Genomic DNA, 21,951 nt, shown 5'->3' on the forward strand with positions numbered 1-21,951 from the left:
TATTCTTTAAATTCTTTATTTCCTATGCCCAATTCAGTGATATTACAATATGTTTATCATACATGCAATCACCCTTTTTATAGATTTAAAATATTAAATGTTGAAAGAATATTATGAATTATAATCAGAATTTACAACAAGGCACTTAAAGAAGTCAAAAGACTTTAAGAATTACATTAAATTTCAAGCACAAATATAAAACAATAAAAGACATTGGTGATGTTGATATTCAGACTGTTGGCCCCATCTTAATTTCCCTGCTCCCCTCCCACTTAGAATCTAACAAACTATTCATTATAAACTGAAATTATAGAATTCTTAGAAAGTAATTGGATGACAAGTTATATGATTCTCTTTACAAATACAATCTGCTTTTCAGCAACCTGTAAGCCATTGAAAAAGTAACTCCATATCCTATAAAGAAAGCCAAAGCACGATTTGGCTGGGGAAGGGGTGTTAAATACGCGATTGTGTGGTAGATCCGTGCTCCAACAAAGAGTCTGAAGTGCAGGAGGGCTGTAGAAAGATCTGGACCACTCAAGGAATACAGAAGGCCAATGCCAAGAAATGGCACAATATTTTCAAGGTCATTCAGGTGAGCTCTGTGGGAAAAGATGATTAGCAAAACACTGACTTCAAAATCAGTAGAAATAGGTTCATTTTCCCTTTCTTCTAAAACTAATGTTAGTGGATCTTAAAATGCAGATTTATTTCACTTTTTTTTCAAATTGTCTTCCTTCTTCAACCATTTAGCTTTTATTTTAAATATCTCATTATTTTTGTTTCTATCTTTAGTGTATTTCAACATATAACAAAGAAGGCACTTTGCACGCTCAGGCATATCAAAACTGCTGCATCTATTGTCATAAAACTCACTTCAGTTTTTATATATGAAATACTTGCTCTTCTGAGATTCATACAATAGCAATTCAAGATTCTTCTTAAAACACTTCTTTCCAAAAGAAGAAAATCCTTTTGGTTATAATCTTTCATAAGGCTCCTCCATCACTTCTGCCAATCTACAAAATCATTACTCAGCCAATCCTTGCTCATCCACCCAAACTACTAGGTTGTCAACAATTTAATTTACCATTTCAATACTAAGAATCTTATGCCCTCAACTTCCAAACAACAGAATACATAAGTAGCCTTTCAAATATGGGGAAAATCTTAGCCAATGTATCCTCAAATTATAAAAAGAATTACTGAAGTGAAGAAGCAAAGTACAAAGAATACATAAAAATGATAGACAATATAGAAAGATATGTTTCCTAAATTCTATCTTTATATACTATAGCTAGAAGAAGACAAAAATCATGGTTTAACTACAAGTTTTCCTCTGATTTATGGCATCCTGGGTTTCTCTGGCCAGGAATGAGAATAGAAGGTGCATTTATTATTGGCTTGATTTTTTTTGAAGTGCTTAATTTTAAAATCTAATGTCCCTGTTTAAGTTTCCAGAACTAAAATTGTTTTAGAATCTAGACTAGGAGGTGAGATTTTTGATAGAGCTTTATCAGCTACTGATAGGCATTTCAAAATGAAAAAAAAAAATTTGTCTTATGTCACTCTTTTTTCTTCTACCAAAAAAATTATTACATATCCCCTGCTCAGCAATCACCATCATCTCCCACCTCTTTTCCTTTCTCCTGTTTCCCATAGCTTGCCTGACAAAGATGGTGACAACATGAAGGTTGAAGAAGATGATAATAACCTAGATAAGTAATAGTTTTGAAAATTTTAAATAAAGAATGACCTGTTCCTGGGGCACCTGGGTGGCTCAGTGGTTGAGCATCTGCCTTCAGCTCATGAGCCCAGGGTCCTGGGATCGAGTTCCGCATTGGGCTCCTGGCAGAGAGCCTAATTCTCCCTCTGCCTATGTCTCTGCCTCTCTCCCTGTGTCTCTCATGAATAAATAATTTTTTAAAAAAGGCCTGTTCCTAAATAAAAGCAAAGACAGAATGGTATGAGTGTTCCTGTCCCTTCTCTTTCATGGAACAGGCTACTGATAGCAAGGCGGATGAGAAGGGGCAGGAATACTATTTCCTATTTAGGAAGGATCCACTTCAATTATATGAAGGCTATTTGGTTTGGTCCTTTGAATTCTCCTGCCGTGCCACAGATATAGCTTCACCTCCAATGTTGGCCATGTTAGTTTTCTCCCCCACAGCTTTCTGAAAGGTAAGACATTCTAAAGTTGGGGAAGAAGTTTTAAAAGGGAGACCCCATGGTAAACAATGTCTACTTCTAAGCCTTCTAAAACTTCTAAGTTGGGGAAGAAGTTTTAAAAGGGACACCCCATGGAAAACAATGTCTACTTAAGCAATAAGCAAATAGAATACAGTTTTAAAACAGAGAAGAAAGTCTAGGACAACAAGCAGTAATGGGTTTCACTGGGGGTAGAGGGAAGGAAGGTCAGAGAAGGGCTTCTTTGGACAGTATTAGTCCCTCCATTTTTTTCTGGCCTCCCTATATCTTATTTCACTTCTTCAATTTGCCTTTCCTGTCTTCAGCCTTCCAAATGTTCTTACAGATAACTCTGCTCATTGTCCTAGAAATTGTCTGTTTTCAACAGACGCTCATACTCAATGCTAACTCACGCCATTTTACATGCTGTTCTTTTTAGACCCTGGCCCAGGCATACACATACCGAGCTCTACCAGTGAGTTCAGTATCACCTTTCCATTGGAATCCTTTCTCTGATTGAACAACACAGCTTACCATATAAGGGCAGCTTTTTTCATCTTCCTGTCCTTTCTAGATGGCTACCAAAATCTATTAGTAGGTAGATGTCTTCATGACCACTTTCTATCTGGTCTGTCCCCTTCCCTCCATCATGACTTCTGTTCCCATTTTCTTTTCTCCTTTGGACAGATGCCCCTTGGTATAGCCTTGCTCTATGGCTGACCTTTACACAGCCCTACTCTCTGCTCATGATGCTCCAGTCACAATTTCTTCCCTCAGATCAGAACCACTTGGATTTCTGCATCACCCATCTGATCTGGACCTTATCTCAACCAAAGCTCTTCACACTCAGAATATAGCAGTGTGCTCAAATTCCCACAAAGAAATTATCCCAAATTGACATGATAACTCTTCTCTTCCTCTTCCCAAATCCTAATATCCTTTAAGCTATTCCTCCATCCAATATTCCTGAATCCTTTAGAAACTTATACCTTGTACCCCACAACTTAACATCTGATAAGAAGCTGCTTTATATCATTCTCTAATTACTACATGTATGTTGGCCTTATTTTCATGGTAAAAATTATAAATCCCTCCAGGGCACGAATCCAGTCTTAAAGCTCTTTTATCATATCCTAATAGAAGTGACATCAATAAACACACAACAACCTCTCAATGAATGTTTTATTCGTGCACTGGGTCCAGAAGGGAAGCCATCTAGTTCAACTCCTAGCCTAAGCTTCAGTCCCTTGAAAGAATCCCCAGTAAGCATCACCTAAATTCCATCACTCAGTGAAAAAGTATTTTCTACCTCAGAAGTTAGTATGTTCTACACATCTCTCCTTTCCCTGTATACCAAACCGAAGCCTTCGTTCTTTCCCTTTTGAAAAGTTCCCTTTATTTTTCCAGCTGCCCTAATTACCTTACAATTTTCTTTCATCTAGTTGTAACAAATGTATATATGATCTCAAATTCTTTCTAGAACCTCGTGAGATAGGATTAAATAGATACATACATAAAATGTTTTCTAATCATCACTGATTTCTGTCTGCCCAAAGCACTGAGTCGCTGACCTATAAGTCACTTATCTTGACATTTCCACACATATTCCTTTGTTTTTAATTACTTTTCCCACATGTTTATGCATTAATTTTCTCAAGATTGCATATCTTCATTCATGGCCCCATTTCATCCCTGCCATTGGCATATACTAATAGAAATAGCTTCACATGTGGAAGTAGTGTAAAAAAAAAATCCAGGTTAAAAATGAGATGGGGGAGATTCTGGAAACACTTTATCTGTAAAGTTTCACCGAAAGTAAACTGTTCTTAGAAAGTTTTTGATGGGGTCCATAAGGTCTCAAACAATACAACTGGAAACTGGACACCCTATCTTTCTCGGAGACTTTCTTCTGTTGCCACTGAAAAGCCAGTGTCTGATCACCAGGGGGCGCTATGCACACAGTCGCTGCACCTCTTCAAGGACACTGATTCCTTTCAGAACTAAGGTCAATTGTTCACAACCTGACTAGAAGATCAGGTTCAATAATGGTTTGCTCCTCTAGAAGTACAGTCTTATGGGTATGGCAAGGAGGGGGAGGCTGGAAGGGGAGAATGGGGAAGAATCTAAAATCTCAAAATAAAATCTATTTTGTTAAGCTTTCACACATGACGCTTGGATCTTCCCTCCAAACCCGCTAGTGCCATCGAGTGTCTAATAATTATCACTCTCAAGTCCTGGGCAACGTTATCAGCATAAGGTCATGATTAGCATCATGTATGTGACTACCTGCTCTAGAAGGGATCTACAAAAAGGTAAACACAAAGTTTTGAACTGCTTAATGTCTCTTGGTGGTTTTGGTAATTCCACAAAGCTGTACTCACCCTTTTCTACTGTTTAATCCCTTTCATAATAACACAATTTTCTGATACTGTTTGAAATTTTCGCACTAATTCTTTGTCCTGAAACTATTTTATTTTAAATCCACGTTCTTGTTCGTCCATTTTTGAGACTAGCTGATTTACTCAGTAGGACTGCTAACTTAACAAATATATAACTAAGAGAAGCAGAAGTTAACATTTTATTCAAACTACCTAGCACAGACTTTACTATTAGAAGAAAAACATTCCGTTTAATAAATGACTTGGTCAGTGGAATTCATGTAACTGGAGGCACAAAAAGAAAAAAAAAAGGAAAAATATGAAACTTATATAATGCCATCAAAAAGATGAATATCTTTATTTCAGAGGTCCCATAAGTAGAAGAGAGTGAAAAGGGGGCAGAAAGCTTAACCAAAAAATAATGGCTAAAAACCTCCCAACCCAGAGAAAGAAATAGACATCCAGATGTAGGAACCTCAGATGTACCAAAAAATATGAATCCACACAGACACACCAAAGCATATTATAATTAAATTACCAAAAGTTAAAGAGAGGGAAAATTTTAAAAGCAGCAGGAGAAAAGTAGCTTGTCTTATGCAAGGGAACCCCATAAGACTACCAGCATACTTTTAATCAGAAACTACAAGGCAGAAGGGAGTGGGATGGGACTCTTTTTAAGAGTCTTAAAAATATAATTAATAAAATAAATACCAAATATTTTACAAAGAATTCTCTACCTGGGGGGTGGGGTAAGATGGCAGGGGAGAGTAGGGTCCCCAAGACACCTGTCCCCACCAACTTACCTAGATAACGTTCAAATCATCCTGAAAACCTACAAATTCGACCTGAGATTTAAGGGAACACAGCTGGAATGCTACAGAGAGAAGAGTTTGCACATCTAACAAGTACATCTAACAAGTACAACTCGTTTTTAGCCACTCTGCACTGAGCAAAATGACTAGAAAGAAGAACTCACCACAAAAGAAAGAATCAGGAACAGTACTCTCTGCCACAGAGTTACAGAATTTGGATTACAATTCAATGTCAGAAAGCCAATTCAGAAGCACAATTATAAAGCTACTGGTGGCTCTGGAAAAAAAGCATAAAGGATTCAAGAGACTTCATGACTGCAGAATTTAGATCTAATCAGGCCGAAATTAAAAATCAATTAAATGAGATGCAATCCAAACTGGGAGTCCTAATGATGAGGATTAATGAGGTAGAAGAAAGAGTGAGTGACATAGAAGACAAGTCGATGGCAAGGAAGGAAGAGAAAATATAATTTAACAATTATAAGACCATGAGGAAAGGTTAAGGGAAATAAATGGCATCCTCAGAAGGAAAAATCTATGTTTAATTGGGGTTCCAGACAATACCGAGAGGGACAGAGGACCAGAAAGCATATGTGAACAAATCATAGCTGAGAATTTCCCTAAATTGGGAAAGGAAACAGGCATTCAGATCCAGGAGATAGAGGGGTCCCCCCCAAAATCAATAAAAACCATTCAACACCTCAACATTTAATAGTGAAACTTGCAAATTCCAAAGATAAAGAGAAAATCCTTAAAGCAGCAAGAGACAAGAGATCCCTAACTTATATGGGGAGAAGTGTTGGGTTAACAGGAGACCTCTCCACAGAGACCTGGCAGGCCAGAAAGGGTTGGCAGGATATATTCAGGGTTCTAAATGAGAAGAACATGCAGCCAAGAATACTTTATCCAGCAAGGCTCTCATTAAGAATAGAAGGAGAGATAAAGAGCTTCCAAGATAGAAATTGAAAATATGTGACCACCAAAACACCTCTGCAAGAAATATTAAGGGGGGTTCTATAAAAGAAAGGAAGGCCAAAGAAATAATCCACAAAAACAGGGACTGAATAGGTATTATGATGACACTAAATTCATATCTTTCAATAGTAACTCAGAACATGAATGGGCTTAATGATCCCATCAAAAGACAGGGTTTCAGACAGGATAAAAAAGCAAGACCTATCTATTTGCTGTCTACAAGAGACTCATTTGAGACCTAATGACCTAATGAAAATGAAAGGTTGGAGAACCATTTACCATTCACATGGTCCTCAAAAGAAAGCTGGGGTACCCATCCTCATATCAGATAAATTAAAGTTTATCCAAAAGACTATAGTCAGAGATGAAGAGGGGCATTATATCATACTTAAAGGATATATCCAACAAGAGGACCTAACAATCATGAATACTGATGCCCCTAATGTGGGAGCTGCCAAATATATCAATCAATTAATAACCAAAGTAAAAACATACTTAGATAATAATACACTAATACTGGGAGACTTCAACACAGTGCTTTCTGCAAATGACAGATATTCTAAGCACAACATCTCCAAAGAAACAAGAGCTTTAAATGATACACTGGACCAGATGGATTTCACAGATATTTACAGAACTTTAATCCAAACGCAACTGAATACACATTCTTCTCAAGTGCACATGGAACTTTCTCCAGAATAGACCACATACTGGGTCACAAATCAGGTCTCAACTGATACCAAAAGACTGGGATTGTCCCCTGTATATTTTCAGACCATAATGCTTTGAAACTTGAACTCAGTCACAAGAAGAAATTTGGAAGAAACTCAAACATGTGGAGGTTAAAAAGCATCCTGCTAAAAGATGAAAGGGTCAACCAGGAAATTAGAGAAGAATTAAGGATCCCTGGGTGGCTCAGCGGTTTAGTGCCAGCCTTCAGTACATGGTGTGATCCTGGGGTCCTAGGATCGAGTCCCTCATTGGGCTCCCTGCACGGGGCCTGCTTCTCCCTCTGCCTGTGTGTGTCTCTGCCTCTCTCTCTCTTTCTTTCTCTCTCTCTCTGTGTCTCTCATGAACAAATAAATAAAATATTTTTTTAAAAGAGTTAAAAAGATTCATAGAAACTAATGAGAATAAAGATACAACCATTCAAAATCTTTGGGATACAGCAAAAGCAGTCCTAAGAGGGAAATACATTGCCATACAAGCATCCCTCAAAAAATTGGAAAAAACTCAAATGCACAAGCTAACCTTGCACCTAAAGGAACTGAAGAAAAAACAGCAAATAAAACCTACACCAAGCAGAAGAAGAGAGTTAATAAGGATTCAAGCAGAGCTCAATGAAATAGAGATCAGAACTGTAGAACAGATTAACAAAACCAGGAGCTGGTTCTTTTGAAGAATTAATAAGATAGATAAACCATTAGCCAGCCTTATTAAAAACAAAAGAGAAAAGGCTCTAATTAATAAAATCATGAATGAAAAAGGAGAGATCACAACGAATACCAAGGAAATACAAACGATTTTAAAAAACATATTGTGAGCAGCTATACACCAATAAATTAGGCAATCTAGAAGAAATGGACGCATTTCTGGAAAAACACAAATTACCAAAACTGGAGCAGGAAGAAATAGAAAATCTGAACAGGCCAATAACCAGCGAGGAAATTAAAGCAGTCATCAAAAAGCTCCCAAGACATATAAGTCCAGACCCAGAAGGCTTCCCAGGGGAATTCTATCAAACGTTTGTTTAAAGAAGAAACAATACCTATCTATTCTACTAAAGCTGTTATGAAAGATAGAAAGGGACGGAATACTTCCAAACTAATTCTATGAGGCCAGCATCACCTTAATTCCAAAACCAGACAAAGACCCCACCAAAATGGAGAATTATAAACCCACATCCCTGATGAACACAGATGCAAAAATTCTCAACAAGAGAATTCTTGTTCCTTCCAATAGGATCCAACAGTACATTAAGAAGATTACCCACCATGACCAAGTGGGATTTATCCCCAGGATGCAAGGCTGGTTCAACACTCGTAAAGCAATCAATGTGATAGATCAAACCAACAAGAGAAAAAACAAGAACCATATGATCCTCTCATTAGATGCAGAGAAAGCATTTGACAAAATACAGCATCCATTCCTGATCAAAACTCTTCAGAGTGTAGGGATAGAGGGAACATTCCTCAGCATATTAAAAGCCATCTACGAAAAGCCCACAGCAAATATCATTCTCAATGGGGAAACACTGGGAGCCTTTCCCCTAAGATCAGAAACATGACAGAGATGTCCACTGTCACCACTGCTATTCAACATAGTACTAGAAGTCCCAGCCTCATCAATCAGACAACAAAAAGAAATAAAAGGCATTCAAATTGGCAAAGAAGAAGTCAAACTCTCCCTCTTTGCAGATGACATGATACTGTACATAGAAAAACCAAAAGACTCCATGGACCCCAAGATTGCTAGAACTCATACAGCAATTCGGCAGTGTGGGAGGATACAAAATCAATGCCCAGAAATCAGTGGCATTTCTATACACTAACAATGAGACTGAAGAAAGAGAAATTAAGGAATCAGTCAATCTCATTTACAATTGCACCCAAAAGCATAAGATACCTAGGAATAAACCTAACCAAAGAGGTAAAGGATCTACACCCTAAAATCTACAGAACACTTCTGAAAGAAATTGAGGAAGATACAAAGAGATGGAAAAATATTCCATGCTCATGGATTGGCAGAATTAATATTGTGAAAATGTCAATGTTAGCCAGGGCAATTTACACGTTTAATGCAATCCCTATCAAAATACCAAGGACTTTCTTCAGAGAGTGGGAACAAACAATCTTAAGATTTGTGTGGAATCATAAAAGACCCCGAATAGCCAGGGGAATATTGAAAAAGAAAACCAGAGCCGGGGGGCATCACAATGCCAGATTTCAAGTTGTACTACAAAGCTGTGATCAAGACAGTGTGGTACTGGCACAAAAACAGACACATAGATCAATGTAACAGAATAGAGAACCCAGAAATGGGCCCTCAACTCTATAATCAACTAATATTCGACAAAGCAGGAAAGACTATCCACTGCAAAAAGGACAGTCTTTTCAATAAATGGTGCTGGGAAAATTGGACAGCCTTGTGCACAAGAATGAAACTAGACCATTCTCTTACACCACAGACAAAAATACACTCAAAATGGATGAAAGATCTAAATGTGAGACAAGAATCCATCAAAATCCTAGAGAAGAATACAGGCAACACCCTTTTTGAACTTGGCCACAGCAACTTCTTGCAGGATACATCTATGAAGGCAAGGGAAACTAAAGCAAAAATGAACTACTGGGACTTAATCAAGATAAAAAGCTTCTGCACAGCAAAAGAAATAGTCAACAAAACTAAAAGACAACCTACAGAATGGGAGAAGATATTTGCAAAAGATATATCAGATAAAGGGCTAGTATCCAAGATTTGTAAAGAACTTCTTAAACTCAACACCCAAGAAAGAAACAATCCAACCATGAAATGGGCAAAAGACATGAACAGAAATTTCACCAAAGAAGACATAGATAGATGTGCTTGCCAACAAGCACATGAGGAAATACTCCACATCATTGGCCATCAGGGAAATACAAATCAAAACCACAATGAGATACCACCTCACACAGTGAGAATGGGGAAAATTAACAAGACAGGAAACAACAAATGTTGGAGAGGCTGTGGAGAAAGGGGAACCCTCTTGCACTGTTGGTGGGAATGTGAACTGGTATAGCCACTCTGGAAAACTATGTGGAGGTTCCTCAAAGAGTTAAAAATAGATCTGCCCTATGACCCAGCAGTTGCACTCCTGGGGATTTACCCCAAAGATACAGATGCAGTGAAAAGCCGAGACACCCCCCCCCCCCAATGTTTCTAGCAGCAATGTCCACAATAGCCGAACTGTGGAAGGAGCCTTGGTGTCCATTGAAGGATGAATGGATAAAGAAGATGTGGTCTATGTATACAATGGAATATTACTCAGCCATTAGAAATGACAAATACCCACCATTTGCTTCGATGTGGATGGAACTGGAGGGTATTATGCTGAGTAAACTAAGTCAATCGGAGAAGGACAAATATTATATGGTCTCATTCATTTGGGGAATATAAAAAATAGTGAAAGGTCATAAAAGGGATAGGAGAGAAAATGAGTAGGAAATATCAGTGAGAGTGACAGAACATAAGAGACTCCTAACTCTAGGAAACGAACAAGGGGTAGTAGAAGGGGAGGTGGGTGGGGGAATGGGGTGACTGGGTGACATGCACTGACGGGAGCACTTGACGGGATGAGCACTGGGTGTTATGCTGTATGTTGGCAAATCGAACTCCAATAAAAAAATATACAAAAAAAAAAAAAAAAGAATTCTCTACCTGATAAAGTTGTTCTTCAGAATTGAAGGAGAGACAAAGAATTCTCTAAACAAAAGCTGAAAGTGTTCATCACCACTACAGCAGCTAGAAATGTTAAAGGATTTTCTTTAAGTTGAAACAGAAGGACATTATTTTGTAAGAAGATAACAAACAGAAGTATAAAACTCACCAGTAAAAGCAAATATAATTAAATTCAAAATACACAGTGGGTGTATAATGTAATGATGGTGGGTAAATTACATAAGTCTAGTATAAAAACTAAAAGACAAGTAGCAAAAATAACTATAATATACAATAGGAAAGGCTAGTCTCTTCAATAAACTGTGTTGAGAAAACTGAATTTCCACATGCAAAAGAATGAAGCCACACCCTATTTTATACTATTCACAAAAATTAATTCTAAAGGGATTAAAGACTTGAAATGTAAGACCTGAAACCATACAATTCCTGGAAGAAAACATAGAGGGTAAGCTCCTTGACACTGGCTTCAACAATGATTTTTCTGGATTTGACACCAAAATCAAAGACAACAAAACCAAAATAAACACATGAGTCTCTATCAAACCAAAAAGCTTCTACTCAGCAAAGGAAACCATAATCAAAATGGAAAGACAATCTATGGAGGAAATGTTTGCAAGCCACATGTCTGACAGGTGCTTAATACCCAAAATATACAAAGAACTTACACAGTTCTACAGCAATAACAATAATCCAGTTAATAAATATAAGCAAAGACCTGAATAGTTGTTTTTATCCAAAGAAGACATCCAAAACCACTGATTTTTATTCAAAAATCATCCAAAATCAGTGATTTTGATTAACTTCACCTCTCTTAGGATGGCTATTGTCAAAAGAACAAGAGATGATAAATGCTGGCAAAAATGTGGAAAAAAGGGAACTCTGTTGGTAGGAATGTAAACTTGTATAAGCCACAATGGAAAACAGTTTGGAGGTTCCTCAAAAAATTAAAAATAGAACAACCGGATGATCCAGCAATCTCACTGCTGGGTATATATAAAAAAGAAAAAAAAGAAAAAAGAAGAAGAAAAGAAAAGAAGAAGAAAAGAAAAGAAAAGAAAAGAAAAGAAAAGAAAAGAAAAGAAAAGAAATCCAAATTCCAAAGAGATATCTGCACTCCCATGTTCACTGCAGCATCATTCACAATAGCCAAGATACAGAAACAACCTAAGTGCCCATCAATAGATGAATGGATAAAGAAAATGTGGTATATATGTGCAATGGGACATTATTCACTCTTAAAAAAGAAATAAATCCTATTACATCCAACAACACAGATGAACCTGAAGGGCAGTTAGGCTCGGTAAAATAAAGCAGAGAAAGACAAATGTTATATGGTACCACTTATACGTGGAATCTAAAAGACTGGAAAAAAAATTTTCAACTCATAGAAACAGTAGAAAGGTGGTTGCCAGGGGCTGGGGGGAAATGAGAGGTTGGTAGGGTACAAAAGTTCAGTTATAAGATAAAGAAGGTCTGAGGACCTAAAGCATGACATGGTGACTATAGTTAATAACACTGTACTGTATAATTGAAATTTGCTAAGAGATTAGACCTTAAATGCTCTCATTAAAAAACAGAGGGGGTGGTAACTATGGAGGTCATGGATGTGTTAATAAACTCGATGCAGATAAACCTTTCACAACACATACGTGTTATTGAATCATGGTGCTGTGCACTTTATATGTCTTACAATTTTATTTGTCAATTACAGTTCAGTAAAAGGTGAAAAAAAGTTTGTAATTTATATGACTTTATGGCAAAGATTAAGAAGTATACCTTTAGAACTAAGATTCAATTTGCTTTTCTAAAACTGTATTAATTATATTATTAGGAAGTGGTGTGGATAGTATCTTCGCTTATGGCTTTTCATTGCTCATTGAATTCTCAGTACATTAAACATAATACTTATAAAGGAGAGAGAAAAAGGAAGGCAAGACTTCCCACGTCCACATTTCGAGTTTTATGCAAAAGTATCTTCAACTTTTCAAATAAGCTGACAGTCTCACCTCTGGAGAAAGATGACAAAACTGAAGAATCTACCATCCTCGTTTTACCTCCTACCTTTAATACCTTTTAAAAAAATCCCTACACAGTACAAAGTCATTAACCCTGACAAGGTAGGAAATTGGCAACAGGTGCAATTGCAGTGAGAGATGGAGACTTCTAGATTCCTAATTTTCTATCATTATTGTATGGACTAGTTAAGATAACTGACTTTTATCCCTTCTTATGACCCCCCAACATCCTCAGTGAACTCTGGGACCAAAATTCTTTGATCAAGTAAATAATTTTAGGGGACAGTGGGTTTACCTCCGTACACGTTCCACCCTATCATCTGTCCGAAGATACTTTTTGGCATTTTCTCCTTTGCCAAAGCTAGCACAGTCTTCTGGGTTGGCAAAAACCTATTCCAAACACCAAGAAAAAAAAAGTTATTTCAAATACCAAATAACGTGGGAGTATTCTATCTGATAAATTATTTGCATTTTAACAGGAGAAATACAGGTATTCAGGTTGGCCCTTATGAAAAGAAAATTTGGAGCTCAAACACCAGGAGGGGTCTATACTTTAAACCTGAGTTTTTAACAGTGCAAAAAAAAACTTTTTTAAAGAAAAGCATAAATAAGAACATAAATAAAAACTAATGCATAAACATAGTGAAAAAAAAGGAAAAGTGGAAAAGAGAGCATAATTCCAATCCATCATCGACTATTATTAAGGTGAACTGGAATCTTTTCCTAGTGATATTGATACAATTTCCCTTAAGAGTATTAATATTCCCACCTGATTGGTTTATATGAAGGTCCTTAATTTACTAACCACATATGTTAGGGAACAGCCAAGAAGCATAAGAGCGAGGGGCAGGAAATGTATTTTGTACTTTGTTAGGATATGTGTATCTCTTTTCTTTTATTGAATTAATGAACACTTTGGGTTGAATAATATAGTGAAATATAAGAAGTAGAATTGCATTCCTAAAAATACCAAGTCCATGTTCTAGGGCATATGTTCATTTATTCCTTCCTGCAAATTATTATGCTGTTTGATATGATTTCCTCATCCCTTGAAACTTGAAAAATGCATTTAAAAATATTTAAGTGTGTTCCACTGTTTAATAATTTATAATAAAGAAAAACATGAACTACAAAATTAGCCTAATTTAAGGTTAGAAATTCATAAATATTATACTACTTTTCTTAATATGACATAAGCATTTATTTCAGATAAAGATGTTGAGGAGAACTGATGGGAAGGGACTTAATAGAGTATCAGTTCTTGAGGCCAGCTTTGTCTGTCTTCATTCTAAATAAGTGTCTGGCATTTATGTTCAATAAATATGTTTCATATAAGTAAATAAATGTATTAAAGTGGAAAGTGCATGCGATTCAGGTTTAAAGCAATCTGAATTAGAATCTTAGCTTCATGCTTTATGGGTGTGTAACCTTGGGTAAGCTACCTGACCTCTCTGACTTCCAGTTTCTCATCTGTAAAATGGGGGGACCAATGCTCATTTCACATGATAATACTAAAAACTATGTAAAATGAGTCCATGATTTCACACATACAAAGAGCACCACGCAGCTCCTGGCACATACCACTGGCACTCCACAAATCTGAATTCCTTTCTCCCTTTCTCCCTTTCTTGTAAGATGGGGTACATTTCTGCTTTGCTTAGTACTACTATGTTTCTGGAGGACATTGTAAACCTGGTGGTAAGCAGTCACTTCACAGCCTGCTGCTCTGACTCCTGGACCCATTAGAGACTCAGAAAGAGAGAGAGAGAAATAGGTGGTTTCCAGGAAGAAGTTGCTGACTAGGGATAGGGACCACACCAATGGAAATAGTTTAGCTTTGTCAAGGTAGTTTTGCTCTATCCTCCCTTACTGGGTTACAAACCCTGTTTGAGTATATGTCATGCTTTCGAAATCTTTCTATCACTTTCCCCAACCATTAAGAAAAAATCATTCTTATAATGCTGGGCAGAAATAGCACCCACTTAAGAAGTCAGAACTACACATAATTCAAATGCCTTGTCCCATCATTAAAGGCTCTACTGATGATAATAATAATAATTCTGTCCCCAAAGGTATATCCTTGACCTGTAATAGAACGAAGACACTGGTTACCCATCTGGAAAATGACTATTTTCTAAACTCTAGTTGGCAAAATTACCTTCAAAATGACAGAAAGTTTTCTTGAAAACTCTGATACTCTTAGAATCTCATATACTAAGCATACCTGATAAAGGGTAAAAGCCACAGCGAAAAAAACGTTTACTAGTTTCCAGGAAAAAGTACCTGTTCCATAAATATACCAGATGCATCTGTACCAAAAATGGCATAATTCATTTGCAACATTAAACACTGTGCCATTGGGCTTTACCCACTACCCCCCCCAAAAAAATGTTAATCAAGAAAATTGTTCTCCAAAATGACAACCCTTCAAGGAAAATATTGCCTCCAAATGTCTTACCTTTCTTGTCAATCTAAAGAATGCAGTTGCAGTACTCATAAACATCATTTTTGAAAGAATAATTGTTGTGTAAGAAGCAAAGGCCATGAATACTTCATTTTCCATTAGCTCAGTGAGGTCAACCATTTTCTCAATTTTGGTCTGGAATCCTGAAAAGATTTTAGACAAGATAGGAAAAGTAGATGGGAATACCTCAAAAAACTTGATGGTCACTTGGTGTGCTTATATTGCAGCATTAACCACATTGTTCTTAAAAAATATCCTGGGTTATTGCAGAAGAAATAATCTTTGCTAAAATTTCAAAATAAACAATATTGTGTTTTTCTAGTTCTAGAACATTAAGCTTGAAGATATTAAACAAGCATGGAGTGAAAATGAAAACATAGGGGAATGAGAAGCAAACACAAATGGGTACAATGCTATAAAGTGAGATGAAAATCTTATTTTTGCATCAAGAAGAACCATAAGTTGGATGTAAAGGACCAGAGTTCATGGATTGATCTCTCCAGTAACATTAAATTACGTACATAGTAGCACCATTAATGTTTGATTAGAAATGCCAAAGTTCTGGGCCCCTGCGGGTGGCTCAGTTGGTTAAGCATTTTGTTTAAGCATTTGACTCTTAATTTCATCTCAGGTCATGATCTCAGGCTCATGAGATCCGAGCCCTGAGTTGGAATCTGCACTCAGAGCAAAGTTGGCTTGTGATTCTCTCTCCCTCTTCTTCTGCCTCTCCCCCTGGTTACACACACTCTCTCAAATAGTCTTAGAAAAAAAATAAATAAATCCCTAAGCTCTAATATATATCCTTCTTTAGAAACCCAGTTTACAGTGTTTTCTCATTTCAAGAGTATTTAAGATCCCAGGCTGCAAGATTTGAATTCCAATCCCACCATTTGGTTATCAACTCTGGTTGAGAGACTTGGCCTCTCTGAAACTAAGTTTCTTCATTTATAAGATGAGAATAGAAATAGTCCTTAACTTACCAGTTTGTTGTCAGGATTTAGTGAGATAACATGTGGAATATACTTATACTTAGCACAGAACCTGGCCCAAGAAGAACCCTCGATAAGGTTATTATACCTTATGATCATCATTATCACCATGATTATAGTCATCATTAATACCAACACAAGTGAACAAGGAGAAGCAGGATACTGAAACAAAATGCCAGGCAAATGCAAGTAAGGAAGTAGCACTTATGGGACTTTCAAAGAAGGAATAAGCTAATGGAGATTAGCTTTATATAACTCTTCAGTTTACTTCACCTTCCACTGAATGTAACTATCTGTCTGAAGTTGGAAGGGTAAGTGAGAATGTACCCAGAAGGGAAGCTAAGGCAATCTGGTGATACTGAAGTCAAAGTGGATAGGGATTTAGGGTAAAGCTTAACATGTAAATTTCCTACCCTAACTGGTAGCCATTCTTTTTTAACATCCTCTTGTTCAATTATCAGCCCTGCTGTCTGCTTCTTCTCCCTTCCACATAAACACACATCTTTTCTCACATTCAAGCTTCTGTACTACTTAATCTGCTAGGCATGGAGTATGGTCTCTTGGACACAATGTCCGTTCCTGCCTTTAAAACTCAACTCCTATATACAACCTTATCAGGCTGACATCTACCAAATTCTGATCATTCTATCTTTAAAATCTTAAAAAAAAAAATCTGTATCTCTTTCTTTACTCGGTTCAGGTCATACGGTTGTCTAAGTATTGCTGTTACTGTGATATATACAACCACACAGATACATATATGCTTAATTTTATGAGTCCACTATGCGTCCAACTATGCCACGTACTTTAGGTGCATTACATAACCTTTGTAACTATACTAGTATAGTTCTCATAACTATATTCATTTCACGGGTGAAGAAAATGTGATTCAGAAATGTTGAGCAGCCAAGCTAGGACACAACCCATATCTCTGCCTTCGTAGCTTGTACACTAAGTACACTGCACTGTCTCCTTTGAGAAGAGACTGCAAACTGCTTAATTCTGATTCAACTAACTTTGAAAGCCTGCTCTGTGGCTGGTACACTCTTTGTCTGTTATCATGTTTCCTCTCCCAATTATGCTACAGTGTACCAGTACCTACAGGATAGGTACTATCATTCCCATTTTCCAGATAAAGAAACCAAAGCTTCCTGAGTAACCCCTATTTTATTTATTTTATTTTATTTTATTTTATTTTATTTTATTTTATATTTTTAAAAACATGTTATTTATTTATTTACTTATTTACTCATTCATTCATTCATTCATGGCAGACACTGAGAGAGAAGCAGAGACACGGGCAGAGGGAGAAGTAGGCTCCCTGCAGGGAGCCCGATGCAGGAATCGATCCCAGGACCCCAGGATCACAACCTGAGGTAAGGCAGATGCTTAACCACTGAGCCACGCAGATGCCCCAATAACCCCTATTTTTAAAGGCAGGCTGAATATGTACTTCAGATTTAAGCAAACAGAAACTATATGTTCCAGTTTAAAAAATAAAACCAAATGCATAGGACACATTAATCCACCTCCAAAAGTCAGTAGTCTTGAAACACATAATGTGATATAAGCTCTCAGCGCAAGGTAATACTTTACCACCATTTAATGGATCTGCTCTTGTTCTGGTAGAGGGGGTGGGAGTGGGGAAGAAGTCTTGATTAAAACCTCACTATCCTTCAAAGCTCCTGTAGAGTAATTAGCTTAACAAGGGATCCTTAAGTCCTATGCCTCTGGACAGAGATCTGAGGAAACACAGCAGGAATGTTAATAGTAATAAAAAAAAAAAAAAAGTTACATAGAAGTTTATCAAGTCGGAACTGTTGTTATTTAGCAATAATTTTACAACTAAAATAGTTTCCGTAGGTCTCTGCAGATGTCTACAGAACGAAATAGATTCAGCAATGGAATAAAAGTCCAGAGGATGGGTTTTCTTTTAGTGAAAACTGGCATTGAAAAAGAAGAGAAAAAGCAGAAGCCTTCCAGAACTGCTGATGGGAAAAGAACACAAAGACGTCGGCAGCTGGAGAAAAAGGCAAAGCCAGGGTTTTTGTTTTTCATTAAATGTGAACAACACGTTAACACTGCACCTCACACAAAGAGGTTTTCCAGCACCAAGAATGTGGCCTAACTCCTCCAGTCTGTGGTTCCAGGAGATGGGCCAGTGCTGAGCCTCTGCATTCCCACCCGACAGGTCCCGGAACCGCTCCTCGGAGACCAGCACCTTCCACTCCAGCAGGCCTGCGGGCCAGGTGTGCAGCAGTGAAGGTAAGACACGAAGAAACAGAAGTGATTTCAAGCATGGAATAGGACGGTGCTGGCCTAGACTTTTTTCCAAAGCTGATCTGTCAGTAAGTTGCCTTGAGCCTACATTGTGGCTGGGCGCTGCAGTCAAGACAAAATTACTGGGGTGCCTGGGTGGCTCAGGTGGTGAATAAGCATCTGCTTTTGGCTCAGGTCATGATCTCGGGGTCCTAGGATCAAGCCTCACTTCTCCCTTTCCCTTTGCCCTTCCCCCTACCCCTACTCGTGCTCTCTCTCTCTCTCTCTCTCTCAAATTAGTGGATAAGCTTTTTGCTAGAGAAGGTCACCTGGAGGCTGGAAAGGAGTGTCATAGTACTAATAATTCAGAGGGTAAAATGTCAGGTGTTTTGGGTATTCCAGAATAAGGTGTGAATAATCTAAGACAAGACAAAACAGGAAACTGAACTGTTGTCATGACAAATTCTAAATGTACCGGGTGTCATTCCCTTTGCTGTCCATCACTGGTTGGCATAGCAGAGAACACCAGAGAGCTGGGCTCCATTCCCTGAGCTGGAGGTGACCGCCGTTGAAGGGACAAGGAGCAGCATGGGGAACACACAGAGACGCAAGGACGAGGCTAGAGGCCGGGGACATTCGGCTCTGCTAGTTTACTGCCTGTGGTTTAACTTCTCTGGGACCTACTTACCTTCCTTGGATAATGAGGTTAATAATACCTCCAACGCGCAGGATTCTTGTGAGTCAAATGAGTAAAGTGTACAGAGCTTAGAACTAAGTGCTGTGTAACTATCCAGGAAATAAGTTCCTGCTTTGGTACTGTCCTAGGCACCAAGGAGATAATTTTAGAAATTTCAAACAGCTTTCCCATGATTTCACTTGATCTAGAAAACTCTAAGGTAGTCAGAGCCAGGAGTATTTGTCTCTGCCTTTAATCTATAAGGAAACAGAGGCCTGAAGAGGTACAGGGAGTAATGCGACCCAAATTCACTGTGGATGGACCAAGACTAGAACCCAGTTTTCTCAAGTGTTTAATTCATGAGCAGCCACTATCAAGGTTAAGAATTCTAGACCACTCTGGTTTTCTGGGGGCACCTTTTTCTGTTCCATCTTGTATTCCTATCTCGCCCTCCTATCTAAACACAATGCCTACCCCTACTGTATCTATTACAGTTGAGTCTTTATCTCTCAACCATGGAATACTCCTCTTTACAGGCTCTTGGCCAAAAAGGGCAAAGTTCTCTTCTTATTTATGGTGGCCTTGCAACATCAATATTGTGAAACACACAAAAATCTGGTCACACATCCGCTGAGCCATGACTCTGCAATTTTATGACTTCCCAAACAAATATAACACTACCTTAAGATAAAGAAAAAAAGATAATTTAACGGCCTTGTTGCTGTTATCAATTCTAGGATTTTCTGAACTGGACAAGGTGACTGCAGACCTGGCCTCCTATGCTTCAGAGCCCAAGTGCTGGGGGGAACATGCTGGGGGCGCTGGGAAGATGTGGGGTAAGGCGGCTCTCAGGCGCTGTGCTGATCTCCCTTCCCAGCCTCCGTGGTTAGTAAACTACACCCTAAAGCAAACCCTGAGAAAAACTGTACTTGTTTGCCACCAAGAGCAACATTCAAAATCGGACTTATTTACCATTTTAAAAAATGACCAAAGTCCCCACATAGTCCTCTCCTTCTGGAAACAGAAAAGGACAACAGACCCTATCATTATCTTATCTCCCAGCATAGAAGGCCTTCAGGCTATGCAAAAGGTATGTGTAGCTTGGTATTCAAGGCAAGCTAAGGCCCTAAAGAACTCATCTTAAGTGGAAGAAAGGCTGTAAACTAGAGGATCTGGGGATTTTCCATGTGACCATACAACAATGCTTGATTATAACCCACTTGGCACTCCCTTGGAGACAAACCAGGCAGAGGGCAAAGGAGAAAACAAAAGGGTGCCCAGAATACTAAGAAGCCTTGGGACTATTTTGAAGGAAGCAAGGAGATGGGGGATTTGCATGCACCCTTCTCTCCACTGCCCCAAGCCAGCCAACCAGAGCAGTAAAAGCTGAGTCCATACCTCCCATGGCTTCTTCTTCCAGACAGGGAGTGGGGGGGGGTGGGGGGGGTGGTTAGGTGGTTGGAAGGGGTTGGCTATAGTATCACAAAGTTTATGTTCTCTTGCACTTTGTTATTATTATTATTATTATTATTATTATTATTATTAATTATTTAACTTGCTGATGTTCCTCTTGCCTAACAAAGTGAACCATGAGGAGCAAATCCTTCCTAGACCTCAGTAGGTGCAAAGGCCAATTCGTCCAGAGCCGCTGCAAGATTCCGCACCCTTCGACAGAACATAAGTTGCTTAAAACTGCAGCGACTTCATATATTCCTACAGTTTGCACCCAGCGTGCTGGGCACACAGAGGCCCGAGCTGGCCTGGGGTAGGGGTGAATTCGGCTCCGCCTCTTCCAGGTTGCGATTTCACTTCTCCGGGACCCCAAAGTTGGGGTGACCTGAAAAGACTTCCTCTCGGAAGTTTCCTCCCTGGAGTCTGACCACGGGGACAACCTAACGTGCAAGGGTGCAGGAGCCCACCTGCCTTTCGGAGGCTCAAGGGAGCAGGGAAGTTTCCCGCGGCCGCAGAGCCCTGAAGCCCAGGCCCCGGCAGCCGCGCCCGCTCCTCCGCCCCCCGCGCCCCGGGCCCCCCGCGCCCCCGCCCCCGCCCCCGCCCCCACCCCGGGCACGTACTGCGAGTCGGAGCAGGAGCACCGCGGCGCACCTGTGCCAGCGGCGGGGCGCACGGCCACTGCGGGGACTTGCACGGCGCGGCCCCGGGACCCTAGCACCGCACCCACCCCGGCTGGTTCGCTCTTATTCGCTCTCCAGCGCTTCCAGCCGGACTCCCAGCCCGGCCAAGCACCTCCCCCAATCGCCTGATTTTCTGTGGCAGAGTAATCCCCGCCCCCGGGTCTCCTTCCTTGACCCCCTGCGGCTCCTCCCGGGCTCTGTCCCCTTTGCGGTGGGGGCGGGGACCTGAGCGGTTCGCTCGGGACTTCTGCTGCCTGGAGACTGGCAAAGCTTTCAGGTAGCTGGAAACCATTTGCAAAGGTGCTAATGCTGAATTTTGAAAGCTTTAAAAGCTCTATAGAGGAGTTAAATCTCTGGGAGGGGGAGGGGAGGGGGGCAGACTGATGAGAAATCATTCACAAAAGTGCTTCCCATTGAGCTTCACTTTCCCCGGACCCGTGGCAAGGCAAAGGCTGGCACGGACGAGGTGCAACGTTCAGTCAAGATCGCCTCTTGACTTCCAGGTCTCTAATCCCCGGCAGTTTGCCTCCTCGCTCTGGCCCCTCGTGTGCAGAGTCCAAAATGGAATTGGAGATTTTTTTTTTTTTTTTTTTTTTTTTTATGATAGTCACAGAGAGAGAGAGAGGC

The 21,951-nt window shown here is 39.2% G+C and overlaps 1 protein-coding gene and 1 long non-coding RNA gene across 3 annotated transcripts; one reads left to right on the forward strand and one right to left on the reverse strand.

Annotated features, from left to right (window-relative positions):
- MGST1 (microsomal glutathione S-transferase 1) lies at nucleotides 1-21,502 on the reverse strand. Its single transcript, XM_072765947.1, has 4 exons — nucleotides 21,265-21,502; nucleotides 15,263-15,411; nucleotides 13,100-13,194; nucleotides 1-602 (listed from the first exon to the last, which is right to left on the reverse strand). The coding sequence occupies exons 2-4, from the start codon at nucleotides 15,386-15,388 to the stop codon at nucleotides 356-358; spliced, it is 468 nt and encodes a 155-aa protein (XP_072622048.1). The 5' UTR covers nucleotides 15,389-15,411; nucleotides 21,265-21,502; the 3' UTR covers nucleotides 1-355.
- On the forward strand, nucleotides 17,856-20,022 carry LOC140599906 (uncharacterized). Of its 2 annotated transcripts, none has more exons than XR_012002949.1 (3): nucleotides 17,856-18,522; nucleotides 19,033-19,252; nucleotides 19,930-20,022. It is a non-coding gene; the product is annotated as an uncharacterized lncRNA (long non-coding RNA). The 2 variants fall into 2 exon arrangements; XR_012002950.1 differs by having other exon boundaries at nucleotides 19,036-19,252.
- Nucleotides 21,503-21,951: the final 449 nt, after the last annotated feature.

Source organism: Vulpes vulpes, chromosome 8 (genome assembly GCF_048418805.1).
Source record: "Vulpes vulpes isolate BD-2025 chromosome 8, VulVul3, whole genome shotgun sequence".
Classification (NCBI taxonomy): Eukaryota; Metazoa; Chordata; class Mammalia; order Carnivora; family Canidae; genus Vulpes; species Vulpes vulpes.

What these genes read in the sequence shown, in the direction of transcription:
- MGST1 (XM_072765947.1), bottom strand. Translation starts at nt 15,388, where the DNA reads ATGGTTGACCTCACTGAGCTAATGGAAAATGAAGTATTCATGGCCTTT. An exon ending in TCTTTAGATTGACAAGAAAG is followed by an intron (nt 13,195 to 15,262) that starts GTAAGACATTTG and finishes TGTTTGGAATAG; the next exon opens with GTTTTTGCCAACCCAGAAGA. An exon ending in AGGGTGGAACGTGTACGGAG is followed by an intron (nt 603 to 13,099) that starts GTAAACCCACTG and finishes CTTTTCCCACAG; the next exon opens with AGCTCACCTGAATGACCTTG.